Source organism: Protomyctophum bolini, assembly GCF_963924005.1.
Source record: "Protomyctophum bolini genome assembly, chromosome: 12".
Classification (NCBI taxonomy): Eukaryota; Metazoa; Chordata; class Actinopteri; order Myctophiformes; family Myctophidae; genus Protomyctophum; species Protomyctophum bolini.
Genome location: NC_137873.1, coordinates 6,024,944 through 6,047,900, shown reverse-complemented (window position 1 = coordinate 6,047,900; position 22,957 = coordinate 6,024,944). Strand labels below are relative to the sequence as shown.

At 44.1% G+C, this 22,957-nt stretch overlaps 1 protein-coding gene across 1 annotated transcript; it reads left to right on the top strand.

Annotated features, from left to right (window-relative positions):
• Positions 1–15,970: 15,970 nt before the first annotated feature.
• LOC308325453 (HAUS augmin-like complex subunit 7) lies at positions 15,971–20,303 on the top strand. The gene is made up of 9 exons (XM_080777944.1): positions 15,971–16,033; positions 16,175–16,290; positions 16,399–16,460; positions 16,656–16,717; positions 17,784–17,974; positions 18,148–18,262; positions 18,501–18,713; positions 18,847–18,958; positions 20,008–20,303. Exons 1-9 carry the CDS (start codon positions 15,977–15,979, stop codon positions 20,067–20,069), a joined length of 990 nt encoding a protein of 329 aa, XP_080634070.1. The 5' UTR covers positions 15,971–15,976; the 3' UTR covers positions 20,070–20,303.
• The last annotated feature ends 2,654 nt before the right edge of the window (positions 20,304–22,957 follow it).

Sequence of the window (22,957 nt, the reverse complement as noted above, 5' to 3'; positions counted from 1 at the left end):
CAGCTCCGCTTACTCTCGGTGGAGAGCAGACAGAGCTGTGGAGAGTTAGGCTACGGGAGACTGCAGTGTGAGATGTTGATACCAGGAGTGGGGTTTGAACCCATGAGGACTTAGGTCCATTGCAGCTTAAATGCAACGCCTTAACCACTCGGCCATCCTGGTGGCAGATGCACCTGTTCCCATGCCTTTTCCTATCAAAAGAGAAAGCCTCGAATAAGGTGTGACTGTGACAGCTAGTGTACATTTTTTGGGAGCGGCAATTGCTGCCCTCGAGAAGGGCCAAGAATAAGGTGATCACAGCAATGGCATAGCTGGGGTAAACCTTGGAGAATTGGATTGGAAATAGGTAAGTAGATATTGTATTGATATACACTCTACAAACACAAAGACTTTATACCAGGAGTGGGGTTTGAACCCACGAGGATTTACTTCCATTGCAGCTTAAATGCAACGCCTTAACCACTCGGCCATCCTGGTGGCAGATGCACCTGTTCCCAGGCTTTTTCCTATCGAAAGAGAGCATCGAATAAGGTATGACTGACAGCTAGTGTACATTTTTTGGGAGCCGCAATTGCTGCCCTTGAAAAGGGCCAAGAATAAGGTGATCACAGCAATGGCATAGCTGGGAGAGAACCTTGGAGAATTGGATTGGAAATAGGTAAGTAGATATTGTATTGATATAAACTCTACAAACACAAAGAAGTTATACCAGGAGTGGGGTTTGAACCCACGAGGACTTACGTCCATTGCAGCTTAAATGCAACGGCTTAACCACTCGGCCATCCTGGTGGCAGATGCACATGTTCCCAGGCTTTTTCCTATCTAAAGAGAAAGCCTTGAATAAGGAGTATGACTTTGTGACAGCTAGTGTAAATCTTTTGGGAGCCGCAATTGCTGCCCTGGAGAAGGACCAAGAATAAGGTGATCATAGCTACGCTTACTCTCGGTGGAGAGCAGACAGAGCTGTGGAGAGTCTGGCTACGGGAGACTGCAGTGTGAGATGTTGATACCAGGAGTGGGGTTTGAACCCACGAGGACTTACGTCCATTGCAGCTTAAATGCAACGCCTTAACCACTCGGCCATCCTGGTGGCAGATGCACCTGTTCCCAGGCCTTTTCCTATCGAAAGAGAAAGCCTCGAATAAGGTGTGACTGTGACAGCTAGTGTACATTTTTTGGGAGCCGCAATTGCTGCCCTCGAGAAGGGCCAAGAATAAGGTGATCACAGCAATGGCATAGCTGGGGTAAACCTTGGAGAATTGGATTGGAAATAAGTAAGTAGATATTGTATTGATATACACTCTACAAACACAAAGAAGTTATACCAGGAGTGGGGTTTGAACCCACGAGGACTTACGTCCATTGCAGCTTAAATGCAACGCCTTAACCACTCGGCCATCCTGGTGGCAGATGCACATGTTCCCAGGCTTTTTCCTATCTAAAGAGAAAGCCTTGAATAAGGTGTATGACTGTGACAGCTAGTGTAAATCTTTTGGGAGCCGCAATTGCTGCCCTGGAGAAGGACCAAGAATAAGGTGATCACGGCTACGCTTACTCTCGGTGGAGAGCAGACAGAGCTGTGGAGAGTCTGGCTACGGGAGACTGCAGTGTGAGATGTTGATACCAGGAGTGGGGTTTGAACCCACGAGGACTTACATCCATTGCAGCTTAAATGCAACGCCTTAACCACTCGGCCATCCTGGTGGCAGATGCACCTGTTCCCAGGCCTTTTCCTATCGAAAGAGAAAGCCTCGAATAAGGTGTGACTGACAGCTAGTGTAAATTTTTTGGGAGCCGCAATTGCTGCCCTCGAGAAGGGCCAAGAATAAGGTGATCACAGCAATGGCATAGCTGGGGGAAACCTTGGAGAATTGGATTGGAAATAGGTAAGTAGATATTGTATTGATATACACTCTACAAACACAAAGACTTTATACCAGGAGTGGGGTTTGAACCCACGAGGACTTACGTCCATTGCAGCTTAAATGCAACGCCTTAACCACTCGGCCATCCTGGTGGCAGATGCACCTGTTCCCAGGCTTTTTCCTATCGAAAGAGAGCATCGAATAAGGTATGACTGACAGCTAGTGTACATTTTTTGGGAGCCGCAATTGCTGCCCTTGAGAAGGGCCAAGAATAAGGTGATCACAGCAATGGCATAGCTGGGAGAGAACCTTGGAGAATTGGATTGGAAATAGGTAAGTAGATATTGTATTGATATACACTCTACAAACACAATGAAGTTATACCAGGAGTGGGGTTTGAACCCACGAGGACTTACGTCCATTGCAGCTTAAATGCAACGCCTTAACCACTTGGCCATCCTGGTGGCAGATGCACATGTTCCCAGGCTTTTTCCTATCTAAAGAGAAAGCCTTGAATAAGGTGTATGACTTTGTGACAGCTAGTGTACATCTTTTGGGAGCCGCAATTGCTGCCCTGGAGAAGGACCAAGAATAAGGTGATCACAGCTACGCTTACTCTCGGTGGAGAGCAGACAGAGCTGTGGAGAGTCTGGCTACGGGAGACTGCAGTGTGAGATGTTGATACCAGGAGTGGGGTTTGAACCCACGAGGACTTACATCCATTGCAGCTTAAATGCAACGCCTTAACCACTCGGCCATCCTGGTGGCAGATGCACCTGTTCCCAGGCCTTTTCCTATCGAAAGAGAAAGCCTCGAATAAGGTGTGACTGTGACAGCTAGTGTACATTTTTTGGGAGCCGCAATTGCTGCCCTCGAGAAGGGCCAAGAATAAGGTGATCACAGCAATGGCATAGCTGGGGGAAACCTTGGAGAATTGGATTGGAAATAGGTAAGTAGATATTGTATTGATATACACTCTACAAACAAAAAGACTTTATACCAGGAGTGGGGTTTGAACCCACGAGGACTTACGTCCATTGCAGCTTAAATGCAACGCCTTAACCACTCGGCCATCCTGGTGGCAGATGCACCTGTTCCCAGGCTTTTTCCTATCGAAAGAGAGCATCGAATAAGGTATGACTGACAGCTAGTGTACATTTTTTGGGAGCCGCAATTGCTGCCCTTGAGAAGGGCCAAGAATAAGGTGATCACAGCAATGGCATAGCTGGGAGAGAACCTTGGAGAATTGGATTGGAAATAGGTAAGTAGATATTGTATTGATATACACTCTACAAACACAAAGAAGTTATACCAGGAGTGGGGTTTGAACCCACGAGGACTTACGTCCATTGCAGCTTAAATGCAACGCCTTAACCACTCGGCCATCCTGGTGGCAGATGCATATGTTCCCAGGCTTTTTCCTATCTAAAGAGAAAGCCTTGAATAAGGTGTATGACTTTGTGACAGCTAGTGTAAATCTTTTGGGAGCCGCAATTGCTGCCCTGGAGAAGGACCAAGAATAAGGTGATCACCGCTACGCTTACTCTCGGTGGAGAGCAGACAGAGCTGTGGAGAGTCTGGCTACGGGAGACTGCAGTGTGAGATGTTGATACCAGGAGTGGGGTTTGAACCCACAAGGACTTACATCCATTGCAGCTTAAATGCAACGCCTTAACCACTCGGCCATCCTGGTGGCAGATGCACCTGTTCCCAGGCCTTTTCCTATCGAAAGAGAAAGCCTCGAATAAGGTGTGACTGTGACAGCTAGTGTACATTTTTTGGGAGCCGCAATTGCTGCCCTCGAGAAGGGCCAAGAATAAGGTGATCACAGCAATGGCATAGCTGGGGGAAACCTTGGAGAATTGGATTGGAAATAGGTAAGTAGATATTGTATTGATATACACTCTAAAAACACAAAGACTTTATACCAGGAGTGGGGTTTGAACCCACGAGGACTTACGTCCATTGCAGCTTAAATGCAACGCCTTAACCACTCGGCCATCCTGGTGGCAGATGCACCTGTTCCCAGGCTTTTTCCTATCGAAAGAGAGCATCGAATAAGGTATGACTGACAGCTAGTGTACATTTTTTGGGAGCCGCAATTGCTGCCCTTGAGAAGGGCCAAGAATAAGGTGATCACAGCAATGTTATAGCTGGGAGAGAACCTTGGAGAATTGGATTGGAAATAGGTAAGTAGATATTGTATTGATATACACTCTACAAACACAAAGAAGTTATACCAGGAGTGGGGTTTGAACCCACGAGGACTTACGTCCATTGCAGCTTAAATGCAACGCCTTAACCACTCGGCCATCCTGGTGGCAGATGCATATGTTCCCAGGCTTTTTCTTATCTAAAGAGAAAGCCTCGAATAAGGTGTAAGACTGACAGCTAGTGTACATTTTTTGGGAGCCGCAATTGCTGCCCTCGAGAAGGGCCAAGAATAAGGTGATCAAAGCAATGGCATAGCTGGGAGAGAACCTTGGAGAATTGGATTGGAAATAGGTAAGTAGATATTGTATTGATATACACTCTACAAACACAAAGAAGTTATACCAGGAGTGGGGTTTGAACCCACGAGGACTTACGTCCATTGCAGCTTAAATGCAACGCCTTAACCACTCGGCCATCCTGGTGGCAGATTCACCTGTTCCCAGGCTTTTTCCTATCGAAAGAGGGCATCGAATAAGGTGTATGACTGACAGCTAGTGTACATTTTTTGGGAGCCGCAATTGCTGCCCTCGAGAAGGGCCAAGAATAAGGTGATCACAGCAATGTCATAGCTGGGAGAGAACCTTGGAGAATTGGATTGGAAATAGTTAAGTAGATATTGGATTGATATACACTCTACAAACACAAAGAAGGTATACCAGGAGTGGGGTTTGAACCCACGAGGACTTACGTCCATTGCAGCTTAAATGCAACGCCTTAACCACTCGGCCATCCTGGTGGCAGATGCACATGTTCCCAGGCTTTTTCCTATCGAAAGAGAAAGCCTCAAATAAGGTGTATGTGACAGCTAGTATACATTTTTTGGGAGCCGCAATTGCTGCCCTCGAGAAGGGCCAAGAATAAGGTGATCACAGCAATGGCATAACTGGGAGAGGACCTTGGAGAATTGGATTGGAAATAGGTAAGAAGATATTGTATTGATATACACTGTACAAACACAAAGACGTTATACCAGGAGTGGGGTTTGAACTCACGAGGACTTACGTCCATTGCAGCTTAAATGCAACGCCTTAACCACTCGGCCATCCTGGTGGCAGATGCACATGTTCCCAGGCTTTTTCCTATCGAAAGAGAAAGCCTCGAATAAGGTGTATGACTTTGTGACAGCTAGTGTACATTTTTTGGGAGCCGCAATTGCTGCCCAAGAAGAAGGGCCAAGAATAAGGTGATCACAGCAAATGGCAAAGCTGGGTGAAAACTTGGAGAATTGGATTGGAAATAGGCAAGTAGATATTGTATTGATATACACTCTACAAACACAAAGACTTAATACCAGGAGTGGGGTTTGAACCCACGAGGACTTACGTCCATTGCAGCTTAAATGCAACGCCTTAACCACTCGGCCATCCTGGTGGCAGATCCACCTGTTCCCAGGCTTTTTCCTATCGAAAGAGAGCATCGAATAAGGTGTATGACTGACAGCTAGTGTACATTTTTTGGGAGCCGCAATTGCTGCCCTCGAGAAGGGCCAAGAATAAGGTGATCACAGCAATGGCATAGCTGGGAGAGAACCTTGGAGAATTGGATTGGAAATAGGTAAGTAGATATTGTATTGATATACACTCTACAAACACAAATAAGTTATACCAGGAGTGGGGTTTGAACCCACGAGGACTTACGTCCATTGCAGCTTAAATGCAACGCCTTAACCACTCGGCCATCCTGGTGGCAGATGAACATGTTCCCAGGCTTTTTCCTATCGAAAGAGAACGCCTCGAATAAGGTTAAAACTTTGTGACAGCTAGTGTACATTTTATGGGAGCTGCAGTTGCAGCCCTCGAGAAGGGCCATGAATAAGGGGATCACAGCTCCGCTTACTCTCGGTGGAGAGCAGACAGAGCTTTGGAGAGTCCGGTTATGGGAGACTGCAGTGTGAGATGTTGATACCAGGAGTGGGGTTTGAACCCACGAGGACTTACGTCCATTGCAGCTTAAATGCAACGCCTTAACCACTCGGCCATCCTGATGGCAGATGCACATGTTCCCAGGCTTTTTCCTATCTAAAGAGAAAGCCTCTAAGGTGTATGACAGCTAGTGTACATTTTTTGGGAGCCGCAATTGCTGCCCTCGAGAAGGGCCAAGAATAAGGTGATCACAGGAAATGGCATAGCTGGGTGAAAACTTGGAGAATTGGATTGGAAATAGGTAGGTAGATATTGTATTGATATACAGTCTACAAACACAAATACGTTATACCAGGAGTGGGGTTTGAACCCATGAGGACTTACGTTCATTGCAGCTTAAATGCAACACCTTAAACCTTATGTCCATCACAGCTTAAATGCAACGCCTTAACCACTCTGCCATCCTGGTGGCAGATGCACATGTTCCCAGGCTTTTTCCAAACGAAAGAACGCCTCGAATAAGGTGTATGACTTTGTGACAGCTAGTGTACATTTTTTGGGAGCCACAGTTGCTGCCCTGGAGAAGGACCAAGAATAAGGTTATCACAGCTCCGCTTACTCTCAGTGGAGAGCAGACAGAGCTGTGGAGACCTGCTACGGGAGACTGCAGTGTGAGATGTTGATACCAGGAGTGGGTTTTGAACCCACGAGGACTTACGTCCATTGCAGCTTAAATGCAACGCCTTAACCACTCGGCCATCCTGGTGGCAGATGCACATGTTCCAAGGCTTTTTCCTATCGATAAAGATTGCTCGAATAAGGTGTATGACTGACAGCTAGTGTACATTTTTTGGGAGCCGCAATTGCTGCCCTCGAAAAGGGCCAAGAAAAAGGTGATCACAGATATGGCATAGCTGGGGGAAACCTTAGGAGAATTGGATTGGAAATAGGTAAGTAAATATTGTATTGATATACACTCTACAAACACAAAGACTTAATACCAGGAGTGGGGTTTGAACCCACAAGGACTTACGTCCATTGCAGCTTAAATGCAACGCCTTAACCACTCGGCCATCCTGGTGGCAGATGCACCTGTTCCCAGGCTTTTTCCTATCGAAAGAGAGCATCGAATAAGGTGTATGACTGACAGCTAGTGTACATTTTTTGGGAGCCGCAATTGCTGCCCTCGAGAAGGGCTAAGAATAAGGTGATCACAGCAATGGCATAGCTGGGAGAGAACCTTGGAGAATTGGATTGGAAATAGGTAAGTAGATATTGTATTGATATACACTCTACAAACACAAATAAGTTATACCAGGAGTGGGGTTTGAACCCACGAGGACTTACATCCATTGCAGCTTAAATGCAACGCCTTAACCACTCGGCCATCCTGGTGGCAGATGAACATGTTCCCAGGCTTTTTCCTATCGAAAGAGAACGCCTCGAATAAGGTTAAAACTTTGTGACAGCTAGTATACATTTTATGGGAGCTGCAGTTGCGGCCCTCGAGAAGGGCCATGAATAAGGTCATCACAGCTCCGCTTACTCTCGGTGGAGAGCAGACAGAGCTTTGGAGAGTCCGGTTATGGGAGACTGCAGTGTGAGATGTTGATACCAGGAGTGGGGTTTGAACCCACGAGGACTTACGTCCATTGCAGCTTAAATGCAACGCCTTAACCACTCGGCCATCCTGATGGCAGATGCACATGTTCCCAGGCTTTTTCCTATCGAAAGAGAAAGCCTCTAAGGTGTATGACAGCTAGTGTACATTTTTTGGGAGCCGCAATTGCTGCCCTCGAGAAGGGCCAAGAATAAGGTGATCACAGGAAATGGCATAGCTGGGTGAAAACTTGGAGAATTAGATTGGAAATAGGTAGGTAGATATTGTATTGATATACAGTCTACAAACACAAATACATTATACCAGGAGTGGGGTTTGAACCCACGAGGACTTACGTCCATTGCAGCTTAAATGCAACGCCTTAACCATTCGGCCATCCTGGTGGCAGATGCACATGTTCCCAGGCTTTTTCCTAACGAAAGAGAACGCCTCAGAATAAGGTGTATAACTTTGTGACAGCTAGTGTACATTTTTTGGGAGCCACAGTTGCTGCCCTGGAGAAGGACCAAGAATAAGGTGATCACAGCTCTGCTTACTCTCAGTGGAGAGCAGACAGAGCTGTGGAGACCTGCTACGGGAGACTGCAGTGTGAGATGTTGATACCAGGAGTGGGGTTTGAAACCACGAGGACTTACGTCGATTGCAGCTTAAATGCAACGCCTTAACCACTCGGCCATCCTGATGGCAGATGCACATGTTCCCAGGCTTTTTCCTATCAAAAGAGAAAGCCTCTAAGGTGTATGACAGCTAGTGTACATTTTTTGGGAGCCGCAATTGCTGCCCTCGAGAAGGGCCAAGAATAAGGTGATCACAGGAAATGGCATAGCTGGGTGAAAACTTGGAGAATTAGATTGGAAATAGGTAGGTAGATATTGTATTGATATACAGTCTACAAACACAAATACGTTATACCAGGAGTGGGGTTTGAACCCACGAGGACTTACGTCCATTGCAGCTTAAATGCAACGCCTTAACCACTCGGCCATCCTGGTGGCAGATGCACATGTTCCCAGGCTTTTTCCTAACGAAAGAGAACGCCTCAGAATAAGGTGTATAACTTTGTGACAGCTAGTGTACATTTTTTGGGAGCCACAGTTGCTGCCCTGGAGAAGGACCAAGAATAAGGTGATCACAGCTCTGCTTACTCTCAGTGGAGAGCAGACAGAGCTGTGGAGACCTGCTACGGGAGACTGCAGTGTGAGATGTTGATACCAGGAGTGGGGTTTGAACCCACGAGGACTTACGTCCATTGCAGCTTAAATGCAACGCCTTAACCACTCGGCCATCCTGGTGGCAGATGCACCTGTTCCCAGGCTTTTTCCTATCGAGAAAGAACGCCTCGAATAAGGTGTATGTGACAGCTAGTGTACATTTTTTGGGAGCCGCAATTGCTGCCCTCGAGAAGGGCCAAGAATAAGGTGATCGCAGCAATGGCATAGCTGGGAGAGAACTTGGAGAATTGGATTGGAAATAGGTAAGTAGATATTGTATTGATATACACTCTACAAACACAAAGACGTTATACCAGGAGTGGGGTTTGAACCCACGAGGACTTACGTCCATTGCAGCTTAAATGCAACGCCTTAACCACTCGGCCATACTGGTGGCAGATGCACATGTTCCCCGGCTTTTTCCTATCGAAAGAGAAAGCCTCGAATAAGGTGTATGACATTGTGACAACTAGTGTAAATTTTTTGGGAGCCGCAATTGCTGCCCTCGAGACGGGCCAAGAATAAGGTGATCACAGCAATGGCATAGCTGGGTGAAAACTTGGAGAATTGGATTGGAAATAGATAATTAGATATTGTATTGATATACAGTGTACAAACACAAAGATGTTATACCAGGAGTGGGGTTTGAACCCACGAGGACTTACGTCCATTGCAGCTTAAATGCAACGCCTTAACCACTCGGCCATCCTGGTGGCAGATGCACACAGGCTTTTTCCTATCAAAAGAGAAAGCCTTGAATAAGGTGTATAATTTTGTGAGCTAGTGTACATTTTTTTGGAGACGCAGTTGCTGCCCTGGAGAAGGACTAAGGGTCGATTCATACTCCTATTTTAGAGCCGAATAAAAGTCGGTTCGGCGCTGTAGAGCCTACAATTTGACGTCATTTGAGGTTCGGGGGGGCGGGTACCGTCCTAAAGTCGGCTCTTCGGTGCTACTGAAATTTTCTGACGAGCCGAAATCATTTCGGCACTACAGCGCCGAAACAGGAGTATGAATCGGCCCCAAGAATAAGGTGATCACAGCTCCGCTTACTCTCGGTGGAGAAAAGACGGAGCTGTGGAGAGTCTGGCTACGGGAGACTGCAGTGTGAGATTGGAAATAGGAAAATCGATATGGTATTGTACAATTTACAATTTAGGCATTTAGCAGACGCTCTTAATCCAGAGCGATTCACATTAAGCAAGAACAAAAAAGCATGGGAATACATCACATAAAAAGCATTTATCATGAAACATGCGTAAGCTAAGAAAGTAACAGTGGGATATCTATATAATGAAACTATACATATAAACTATACATATATACTATACTATGCTATACATTATGTACTATGACGTGCTATGACTACATACAAATGCAATTATAGTGCTGTCTACATAACATGCTATACGTCTGTATCAAATGCTGTGGAGAGTCTGGCTATGGGAGACTGCATTGTGAGATTGGAAATAGGTAAATCAATATGGTATTGTATTGATATACACTCCACAAACACAAAGACGTTATACCAGGAGTGGGGTTTGAACCCACGAGGACTTACGTCCATTGCAGCTTAAATGCAACGCCTTAACCACTCGGCCATCCTGGTGGCAGATGCACATGTTCCCAGGCTTTCTCCTATCGAAAGAGAAAGCCTCGAATAAGGTGTATGATTTTGTGACAGCTAGTGTACATTTTTTGGGAGCTGCAGTTGCTGCCCTCGAGAAGGGCCAAGAATAAGGTGATCACAGCTCTGCTTACTCTCTGTGGAGAGCAGACGGAGCTGTGGAGAGTCTGAGGGGGTAAGATACCAATAGGGGTTCCCGCCCAGAATGGGTTAAATGCAACGCCTTAACCACTCGGCCATCCTGGTGTCAGATTAACCTGTTCCCAGGCTTTTTCCTGTACAAAGAATTACTTTGTGATTGTGACAGCTATAGTGTCACAACTTTATAAACGGCATAGGTAAGTAGACATTGTATTGATATACACCGCATTACACTCTACTTGGCAAAGACTATACCAGGAGTGGGGTTTGAACCGCTTTCCCCGTGGGAGACCCAGGTACGATTCATTAATACAAATGTATTCATATATTCCACTGTTCAATGCCAAAAACACAATTAAATTCTGAATCACAATTATCTATATGACAATTTACTGCATCATCAACTTGCATGTTGTAATCTTGAAAGCCCTATACTCCTGAAACCAGCCAATCCAGGCTCTGCATGACACAAAAGAAAGAAAGAAACGTCTGTGGTTGCTAAATGTTTGATCTGCTGCTCATTTGAATTCTCGTTGCACTCGAGGGCAAAAAGGTGCCAATTTCCTCTGACATTTTGTCTTGATGACTGACGGGGGGGCGGCCGGCTGCCGTGCTAATGAGATCTGTCCAGAGGAGGCCCGGTTCTGCTGATGGACCATAAAACGGCTGACACACCCCCCGTTTACGGTGATCAATAACTGTCCAGGAACAGCAGGCTTGTCTCACAGGCTAAACATTAACCCATTCTGACCTGAGATCAGATTCTAAAAAATGTCTTCTACATCCTGACAGTTTTCATTCTGATTTGAGATCAGATTCTAAAAAATGTCTTCTACATCCTGACAGTTTTAATTCTGACCTGAGATCAGATTCTAAAAAATGTCTTCTATGTCAGTCGCTCTTCGATTTTTCAAAAACAGCAGACCTACATGTTCGTAGATGCCTATGAGCTTGTAGATCTGCTATTTTTCAATAGCTAAAGCATAACATAGTGCTAACACCAAAAGGGGTTCCCACCCAGAATGGGTTAAGACCTTAGAGAAGTCAATGAGTTGTGGCTGTAGCCCATTAAAAGAAAACTGACTGGAAGAGCCAAAAAGCTAGGTTCATAGCCTCATAGGAATAGTCTATTCGGTATGTAAGTGTGTGTTGGTTTGCGCGTTTTTGTGTTAGTGCGTGCATTATGTGCCTGAATGCGTGCGCTCGTTCCCGCTCATGCAAGCCGTGCATGCCGTGCGTTAAACCTAGCACATTTATTTTTTATTCTTTGGCCTGGAGAGTGACATGCTGGAGTTTGAAATAAGATGGTTTTCAACGAGTGCAGCGCAAATAAAAGCTATTAGGCATGTGTGCAACATGACAACTGTTTTAAAGTATTGTACAGTGACAACTGTCTCTCTGTATTGTTTATGTTGTAGGCTACTATTACTAAAAAAACGATCTAAAAATAAAGGGATTTGAGATCATTAAAGCTGGGCTGTTGCCCGAGTAGGCCTACAGTGCATTCATGCCAACTTCCCGACCAGGACTTTGTCACTGTTCGCCACCAGCGTGTGGCAGTTCACCCTGCCACTAACAGCACATCACACTCATAACACTCCACTACAATACACCATGACACAATAGCCAGGGGCCTCGTTCATTAGTGCACACACTAAAACTGGTATTAACATTGTTCCTGTGCTGTTTTCCAAATGTATTGTTATTTTTTCTTCATTATTTACCATTGTATGTATCAAGGTTATGACTTGTGTTTCTTGTTTTACCACAGTATATTCCCTGACTTCTGGGCAGAGGCAAAGCACCAGAGGAGTGTCTCAGGCGGCCTTATGTGGATTGGTCCATGAGTGGACCATACCATCTGTGGGTTTTGTTTAAAGAGAAGAGTTATTATATGAACACTCGTTTGAGTAATATGGTCAATAGACTGCAAGGTGTTTATACCATTATGGGAATTATATATATTGTCTTTGGACATGGGCTAAACTGGATTGTAACTTGTAAGTTTCAGACAGGGATGATTGGGTCTAGTGGGAGGGGCCTGGCCTTTATAAGCAGGAAAGCTGCCACTGCCCAGGAGTCATTGTAGGGCTGTACCTGGAGCTAAGAGGACCTGTAGCCAACCTGGCCAGTTTAGGGTGTACAGTTGTTTGACGGGAAACCACCTCCATGTTTTTTTTCTCTGGACACAATTAAGGTGAATAAAAGCAATTGATTGCATCAAATGACGCTGACTTGACATTGTCAATACTTTGAGTATTCCAACTAAGTGGGAAATGTTTGAGTATCTTTTTGAGTATTTTTTGACTATTTCTTGGAGTATTTTTGAGTACCTTGGGGATTTCTTTGACTTTTTGAGGACTAATTCAAGTGCCTATAGCACATTCTACCCGCACTCAGTACAGAATGTGACATTAGCGACAGGGAAAAAAAAGAAGAATAAAATAAGTACAAAAAAAAGACTAGGTTCCTACCATGAGCAGTCTTCTACGTGACTTCATCATGGGTGCGTAAGGTGATGGCCAGGGTCCCTCCTGGAGGCCGGGGTCCCTCCTGGTGTCCGGGGTCCCTACTGGTGTCAGGGGTCCCTCCTGGTGTCCGGGGTCCCTCCTGGTGTCCAGGGGGTCCCTCCTGGTGTCCGGGGTCCCTCCTGGAGGCCGGGGTCCCTCCTGGTAAAAAATTAAAGAATAATTTAATATTTTAAATTAAGATTTGAAATTTTTTTTAAAGAACAAAATTGCTGTGCGAGTTCTGGCGAGACTCTGTGCCACGTAAACTAAAACATTATACAAAAATGTGGCTATTACGATAATTATGAATCATTCATTTGATCTCGCAATTAAGACTCGAGAGAGAGAGTGCATTTCTCAGCACCAATCACGGCCCATGCAGGACCGGACCATGAAGAAAGAGAATGTTTTACAGCATAGCTGTAAATATTTTACTGCAATATTCATATTCATATTAAAATCATATACATTAGAAATCATTGCGAAAATTGTGGTGTTTTAAAAGGAATATTCGAATATCGTTTTTGGCCAATTCTGGCAGCACTATAGTCTGCACACCCTTTACATTTCTCAAAATATTCACACGATATATTATATTGACATGGTTGGTTCCACATGCAGACACACACACACACACACACACACATCCTAAATGAGCTTATAGCTATAGCCTACTTACTACTATAGGCCAGGCCTATAGTATTAAGTAGGATATAGCTATTTATTATGCTAATACCTGCAGGCCTAATAGGCCTGCATTGTTGTAGGTATTAGCATAATAAATTCAAACACAGCTCCGCATTAATTAACAAACACATTGACTCATAATGCCTTTATACTGAATAGTTAATGTTTTACCAGGTAAGCAGCTGTAGCCTATAGGTTAGTTTAGGTAGCTAACAACTAGCTAACTCACCACCTGAAACCAATCAGTTGGAAGGAAGATAAACGCAGTTTAATTGTTTGTCCCAGAGACCAGAGTATAGACGATAATTAACTTCTCTTTGAACTGCCCCAGGTGTCTTTCAGCCGTTTGAACTATCTCTCTGACGATACTGACAACTCTACACAACTTCCATTTTTTACTCACAAATGCAATGGAGTGTCCTGGCCTGGCTGTCTCGTGCGGGACAGCCAGGCAATCTCTGGCCACACTGGTTGCCAGATTGTGCAAGGGAAATAAGTAAACCAGGCAGTAGTGGAACATGAGTAAGTACAGTCAGTAGCCCACAGTGTGTACTGTGCGTGGGACACACACACACACACACAACTTTACATTGTCTGTTTGAAATATCTCTGATCTACAAGCTCACGTACAAGGCATCACACGTGTTGGCTGTTGGCCAAATCCCCCTTTGGGTATGGGCACTGATGACACGGAGGAGGAAACACTCCGCCAACGCCCACAGCGTCCAGAGCGGGAATCGAACCCAGGACCTTCTAGCTGTGAGGCGACAGCACTACCAACTGTGCCACCGTGCCCCCTTATGTGTTTTATTTTCTTAAGCAATTGATTAATGTACTCGTCCTCATTTCGATCAGGGCTTCAGTCTCCTCATTCGACCACGTCTAGTATCCACGGTAACGGGACATCTTTGCGCTGCGTAAAATATGCCTTCTCTCCGTCTCCAACTGTGTTCAGCTCCTCACCCGCCATACATTGTTTGTTTCATTTCATTTATTTAATGCGGATTGCATTCACACCGGCACCGAATCATAATCAAGTGCCATTGGAAGCGAAGTGAAACCCCTGTTTTTGCTCGGAGTAAAATGCGGTTCTTTGATACACATTAAGATTCGAATGAGACTTCACACCTGCCAAACGAAGTGCACTTTGTGAAAATGCGCAAGCAGGATTCGTTTTAATGGCAGCAAAGCTCTCTGGTGTGAATGTGACCTTAGATATTTATTGTGCATTACATTCATTCACCCACCTACGCACACACACACACACACACACACACACACACACACACACACACACACACACTCACAATTGAATTGCATTACATTCACAAGGAAACCATGCAATTAAGGCAACAACCTGGGAGCAATTAGGGGTTCAGAGTCTTGCTCAAGGACACTTCGACACTAACTTTGCGGGAGCCTGGGATCGAACATCTGGCCGCTCTACCACTGCCGCCCCATGGACCCCTGATGAATATGTATTTGGCCAACAGCCAACACGTGTGATGCCTTGTACGTGAGCTTGTAGATCAGAGCTATTTCAAATGGACGATGTAAGCCTACTGTGTGTGTGTGTGTGTGTGTGTGTGTGTGTGTGTGTGTGTGTGTGTGTGTGTGTGTGTGTGTGTGTGTGTGTGTGTGTGTGTGTGTGTGTGTGTGTGTGTGTGTGTGTGTGTGCGTGTGTGTGTGTGTGTGTGTGTGTGTGTGTGTGTGTGGCCCAAATTGCCAAAATTGGTGGGCAAACTATACCCTATATTAAATTGTTTATAGGATCAATACAAGTAAATTAATACCTGATAACCCTTCCACAGTAGTAGCTTTTATTTATTTTTTATTTATTTTGCATATTTTCCTACATAATGCCTCATTTGCATATTTAAAAATGTAAAATGTGTAATACAATAAATAATTGTCTTCGTGTAAGTACTCAATTGGGGAAGTTTAATGGTGATAAGAATCTAATATATGTATGGTTTTGCACACTCAATTCATAATTAACGTTTCAATTTTGGAGCTCTGGCTCATGGACTAAGAACCAAAAAGAACTGAACCGGTGGAAAAGGGGCCACTGTGGGCTACTGACTGTACTTACTCATGTTCAACACCACTGCCTGGTTTACTTACTTCTCTTGCACAATCTGGCAACTAGTGTTGCCTGAGATTGCCCCCCCCCCCCACACTTTTAACGTAACAATGCTATAAATGGCGTCATTTTAAGTCGACAGATTTGTTTGGAAGATGGCGGGTGCTTTGAAAGAAAACAAACTTGCTCAAAATATTTACACTGCCTTGCAGGTAAATGACCGTTTTCAGCATAACATCGTCAAATCAGCATAGTCTGTAATATATGTCGTAAAATGTTAGTCATGAAGGGGGGCGATTTAAAAGTGCGAGAAGTACTTCAACATATTTGTTGTTTTTGTGTTTATCATTCAGGCGGTGTCTTGTCCCCTGGTTGAAGGGTTGTATTTACAAGATGCTGACAGTATGCAGCAGCTGCTGTGCACTCCCTCTCAGCAACGCACAGATATCCTGGCTTGGATTTGCACCATGTATGTATTTAATTTATCTTTCCAATCTTTAAAAGGTATGAATGAGAAAGCTTTTATCTATTACCTTCGAAGAAAAACCCTATTTCCGTTTTCTGTTTATAATGACAGCGTAAATCCAAATCTGAAGTTGTCATCCCTGAAATACAAAGACCCTGATGTTCTGGCTAAAGGTGAGGTGGTGGTGGTCTTTTTTCTGAATTCACATAATTGTTGATTTTAAATGGTATTTTAAGATGTATCAAGGGAACTAATGAAACACAGTATTGTGTATATTATATTATGCACACAGTATGTGCACACGGTCAATATTTTTCGTGCACTTTGACCTTTTAGGCATTAACCTTTTTATTTTTTCCTTGAAACAGAAATGGCAGCTCTTGGGCAGGAATTGACTCTCTGCGAAGCAGATGACTTCGATCTCATCAGGGTGAGACCAGTAGAATAGTAATAAGAATAGAAAGCCAGCAACTATTTTTAGAACGCTATTTGCAATGAAGTTCTCTTACCATTAGAAATGATGTGGCACGGTGGCACAGTCGGTAGTGCTGTCGCACCACAGCTAGAAGGTCCTGCGTTCGATTCCCGCTGTGGGGTGTTTCCTCCTGTGTTTCATCAGTGCCCTAGGTGGGGTTGGCAAAAGGGCCTTTCTGTGTGGAGTTTGCATACAATTTACAATTTAGGCATTTAGCAGACGCTCTTAATCCAGAGTGATTTACATTAAGCAAGAACAGAAAGTATGGCAATACATCACATAAGAAAGTAGTTATCATGAATCATACATAAGTTAAGTAACAGTGGAATGTCTATATAATGAAACTATGCATTATGTATACTTTATAGTGCTATGTCTACATAAAATGCTATAAGTCTACATAAAATGCTATCTAAGTACATAAAATACATAAAGTCTACATAAAATGCTTCCCTGCGTTGGCTGATCTGAGTGTGCGGGAGGGTTTGTAGGGTTCTATCAGACTTGCAAGCTGCATGTTCTCCCTGTGTCCCCTAGGGTAGGTACCCTCACAAAAAGCATGAGGGTACCTACCCCCTTTCCCCAGGGGAAAGGAACTGGTCGGAATAACATGTTCCTTCCAAGCGCTACATCCGGCTGGGGAAACTCCCTGTCAGGTGAAAAGAAGCAGCTTGGACTCCTCATGCATAGAAGGAAGCATGAGGTCAGTCCGCTGACCCCCAAGGTTGGCTTGGAGGGATTGCATTAGATAATTGACACTGGGTTAAAAAAATGGGTTGTAAAATCGTGGGATAAAAAAAAAAGAAAAATAATTATGTCTGCTGGGACGCCCGCTGGGCTAGCGGGCCAGGCGCTTTCCACATATAGGCTCTGGCCTGACAGCGCGTTGTGTGTTCGAGTCCCGTTCATGTCGACCTTTGCTGCATGTATTTGTGTCTGCCCCTGCCAGCATAAATTAATTTGACTGTCTGTCTGTTTGTTGACTTGTCTGTCTGAATGAGTTGTTTCCCCCCCCAACCAGGGCAATGCAGGCCCTTGGCAACAGCTTCAATTTCTGGAACAACTATTAACTTTGGTCCCAGGCCCCGCAAGGCCTACTGAAGAGGACGTGGATGGAGAAGTGCTACTGAGAGACCTCTACACTGCTGAGACTCTGCCCCATCTCACACACATGCTAAAACCTACACTCGACCCCTGGCCAGCTGACATGAAGTACTCACTCTCCCTCTTTATTCTCAAGTTATTGTACACGCTCTCCCTCTTTATTCTCAAGTTATTATTCACATCTTATTGTTGGTCTTAACTCTCAACAACCGATCCCGAATGTGATTTCCTGAATGTGTTCTCCTCTGCTGGACCGTCATCTAATATATTAGTTTTTTCAGGGCTTCACGCAAGGATCTGAAGACATCATCTTGCATGCTGAGTAAAGAGGAGACTGCAGATGTTGTAACTCTTGTCCATTCCACACAGACTGCATTGGAGCAGCTACAATCGGAGGTAAAACTGACTCGAGGTGAAAGTGGCAACACTAAAAATATTGAATTCTGTACTTCAAATGAACATATTACTGCGCCCTCAAAGGTAGCGTACGATCATATAAATAAAACATGATTTAACATTTTTATCTTGCATGTGATGTCTGTCTAGTAGGCCCATCTATTTATATTTATATTTGTTTATGGATGTCACTGGCAGCAGTGGTCTGAACATTGTTCTTTCCTACCATTCGTTACAGTGTGAATTCTTACAAAGTGAAGCTCAAGGTTCTGGAGTCTTGTCTCCATGTGCATTGCGTGTGGCAGTATGTGATCTTTGTCAGCTAATGGGTGCCTTCAGACATGTCTACGAGACAGACCTCAAAGCTTACTGCAACAGATCCCCCCCCAGTCTTAGCAAAGAAATGGACACCTTCCGCAGGGTGCACCAGCTACTGCAAGCCTGCCAAACGGTAAGTAACCAGTACTATACATAAATACACGCGTACAAATAAACACACGTTTCTTATAACGGAAGAAAAAAGGTTTTCCCTCGTAAACCTAAATCTTTTTTTCTTTCTTCTGTTGCTCTCCCTTATTTATTAGGAGTTAGAAATGATAAATGAAGTATCAGAGGCCTCTCAGTCTATGACTGACAGAGTGAGCAATCTAAAGACAAAGCCTCTGTACTGGAACCGTGGAGAAAAGTGTACCTTACGTAAGTACACACACACACACACACACACACACACACACACACACACAATACAGCGGCACACCAGGGCCATATGTATCAAGGGGGTGTATTATGTGTACAAATTATGCTGAGCAAATATGTACGCTAAGATCTGCATGCGTGAAAAGAAGAATTGACCTGAGAAGATACCTGCATCTCCACACTCTGCAGGTGATGTACCAGTATGCAGGACTGCAGGTTTTCAGGATGGGTTTTTGATGAAAGGGAAGGGTGGTGATAAGAGATGGCAGCATTGACATTAAATGTTTGTTGGCATTCTGCTCAAGATCAGATATGAATTTGCTAATGTATAGACACCATTTGCATGAAATAGAAATTCCTCTTCAGTTTAATGCACTTTTACCCTGGAGCAAATCACTGTATAAAAAATCAAACTTCTGCCCGGGCATTGTTGTTACTGTTTGTATGTATGGCCACTGGATGCTGTTGACAACAGCACTGTGTGCGTCCGTACGTTGACAAGCTTTATGGATATACTGTACCCACAGTGACAAAACTACTAGTATTTGGTGTACTGACGATGGTATTACTGTGCTTAACTGACCAGCCAACTGGCCTGGCTGACCTGAACCCCACAGAGTGGAGAACTGTTTTTTGTTTTAGAGGTGCTAGCCCTATACAGCCTTTGTCCCCACATGTCTCAATATTTTCCATTGACAATGAAAGGGGACATTAGGTCAAATGTCTGCTAAATCTTGTCTCCACAAGTCTCAATATTTGCCATTGACGATGAAAGGAGAAATGATGACGTAAATAAAACATTTTAAGGAAGGAGGAGAGACCCGCACACCGCCACTTGCTGGGTGAAGAAGTTCTATGTTGTTAAGAGTCGTAGCAATGTTTCGGCCTTTCGGCCTTCTTCAGGCGGTCTCTCCTCCTTCCTTAAAACGTTTGCTGTTCTGCCAGGACCTATACGCACCTGCTATAAAATGTAACCGGGTGCGCAGAAGTCATCTCTCGAGTAAATTGTGTGTGTGTGTGTGTGTGTGTGTTCTCTTCCCCCCCCCCAGCGGAGCAGTTGGATGAACTAACCAGGCGGTACAGCGACTTTCTTTCCCTGCATCATGCCTAACAAAGTAAATCATCAACCAGTGGTCCTGGTCATGTACCTTCACCTTCCATGCCACAAATACAGACTTGAAAACGAAGAACCCTTATACCATATGAAATAAATCCTCATAGTAACAATAAGTAGTCTATATAACACAAGACAATACACTGTCTGTTCTTTTCCCCTGTTATGGCCCTGCTGGCATTATTGTTTGTATTTATTTTATATTTCTTTAAACTTAACAACTGTTATTTTCCTCTGTTTTCTTTTTTCTTAATAAAGGTCTTATTGCTGATTCTGCACCATTTTGTCTAAATGAATAACGACACAAATGTATTATGTGATCATTGTCATAGGGGAGGGTCCAGTTGGTAGTAATTAATAATGTCGCACACAAAAAAACATGTTTATATTCTTATGCTAGTCTGCTGCCAGAGTTTCTGACATCATCCTCTTGACATTTATAATTCTGTTGTCATGGTACATTATTTTCAAGTGATCTTGTATTTTGATTTATGCATGTTGTTTAGGACCAACATAGATAGGCCTACAGCTGGATGCCAAACTTAATAGACTTTGTGAATGAATAATGATTTTGAGAGTAGCCTACAAAACATAGCCAGGGCGGTCCACTCTCTGAAGAACATTACATAAGTACACCAGTGGAGGGTGTATTGATTGATTGATTGAAATCTTTATTAACAGTTTGCAGAATTACAGTACATTTCAAGCACAAACTCAATACAAAGACTGTTAACTGTGAGTGGACGACCCAATTAAGCCTTACACTTGTTTACAACAGGGTCCACATTGTTCAATTCATCAAAACATTTAGAGACAAACAAATAGACACTTCTATGTAGTTAAGAACAGAACAGGAATTCATCATATAGGAAGCGAAAAGGGGAAAAAATATATATACAGTGAGGGGAACAGGGGGATAAAAGAAAACGAAAGACAGAGTGTAGGGCGCCTGCACACAACACCATGCGTTGATGCCATGTGTGCATATGTGCAGGCACCCAACACCACGTCCATACAAAAACATAGTACAATCCATAGTACAAAGACAGAGTGTAGGGCGCCTGCACACAACACCATGCGTTTATGCCATGTGTGCATATGTGCAGGCACCCAACACCACGTCCATACAAAAACATAGTACAATCCAGATAAAAATTCAGCTTTTACAGAGGCCAGTTTCGAATTGCAGCCATCCGTAGGTGCCCTTTGAGAGCAGTTTTGAAGGAGCCAAGGGATTCACATGTCTTAATGACTGTTGGTAGGGCGTTCCACATTTTGGTCGCATAGGAGCGAAAAGAATTTAGCCCCTTGTTTGTGCCGAATCTGGGTTGTACATGGTTTGTTGCACTCCCTCTGGTGTTGTGGGTGTGGACTTCGTTTACATTAAGGAAGTATTTAGACAGGTACATGGGTATCTTGGTGGTGTATCTAATCTTGTGGACCAGACCCATTGCAAGATGCTGTACTCTGTCGTCGACCCTAAGCCATCCCAGCCTGTCAAAGTGGGCAGGGGTGAGGTGGGTTCAGTGTAGTACACTGAGTAAGAGTAACTGACCTACACACGCCTAATTTTCAGTTGTTTAACCCCAGAGAGATAGGCTAGTAGCCTGCCCTGCCCTATATACAATAACTGAAAGCTACATTTTCCTTGCTGACGCGGAAATCTGGCTTCTAAGTTCTGTAGCTTCTACTCAGGAGTTTGGACGGGAAGATAATGGATAGCGAGATGAGAACGAATAAACTTGGTGACACTGACAAAGAGGTAAGTAAAAAGCATGCACATTTTGACGGTCACTTCCTCTGAAATGTAATTCCTGTCGGAGTGGCGCGCACGCACACACCCAAAAGTTCTGGTGCTCTACATGTGTGACATTTTGGGGCGTAATTTAGCCAATTTGTGAATAGCCTGCCCTGCTGCCTGCAACAATTACATTTTCGTAAGGCTTTAAATATTTTAAGATACTCACGTTAACAATTCTGGTTACTATCTTGTACTATAGTCATTTGTCCAAACACCATCAGAGTCTAATTCAGCCTACCATCATGGTTGTAATAAACTATAGTTCCATCTGAGATTATGCCAACTTTAGGCTATATCTGTTGCTGACGCTGATGAAACTGCAATTATAGGTGGGTAATAATATGGTAGTATTCTCAATTATCCTACTGTGCAACTATTATAGCTATATATAGCCTAGCCTATGCAGATCTATTTTATATATTAATTGTCAGAAATTCCGAATATAGGCACATCATTTATATCGGCAAATATATTGGCGTAGAGGGGAAAAGGAGTAGCCTGGTGAAATCACTCCCCCTGCTGGACAAATTTTGCATTCTGCCAGCATGGAGAGGCAGGAGCAATCTGGCGAAGTCAGATTAGAAAAGGAGGGGACCCACCCCAGGGCAATTTTCCTAGGCATACATAATGATTAAGTGGTTCATTAACTTCTCTCCAAACTCACAGGCATGCACAGATTCCTCTGTGAAGTTGTACAGGCGCATCAACCTGAATCGTTATGCCACTAAGAAGAGTGCAGCTCAGAGCATGTTAGACATATCGCTGCTGATGGCCAACTCTTCTCAGCTGAAGACTGTTCTGCTGGGGCCTCGGTACCGCTTCTACAGTCACCTCCTCATCCTTCTGTCTCTCTCCATCACCTTACAAATCATGGTGGGAGTGCTCCTCATCTTCATTGGTAAGTAATTAAATCTACCCCAAAAGGTTATATTCACACTGACAGCAGAGGCAATCATGGAAGGTACCAACCTGCTCACATGGGACCAGTTAGACAGAACCTGTCGGTTCCCATATAGTTCCCTTTATTTGTTTTGGGGTTTTTTGAGGGGCGCTACCTATATACAGGTTTAATGTTTGTTTTAAA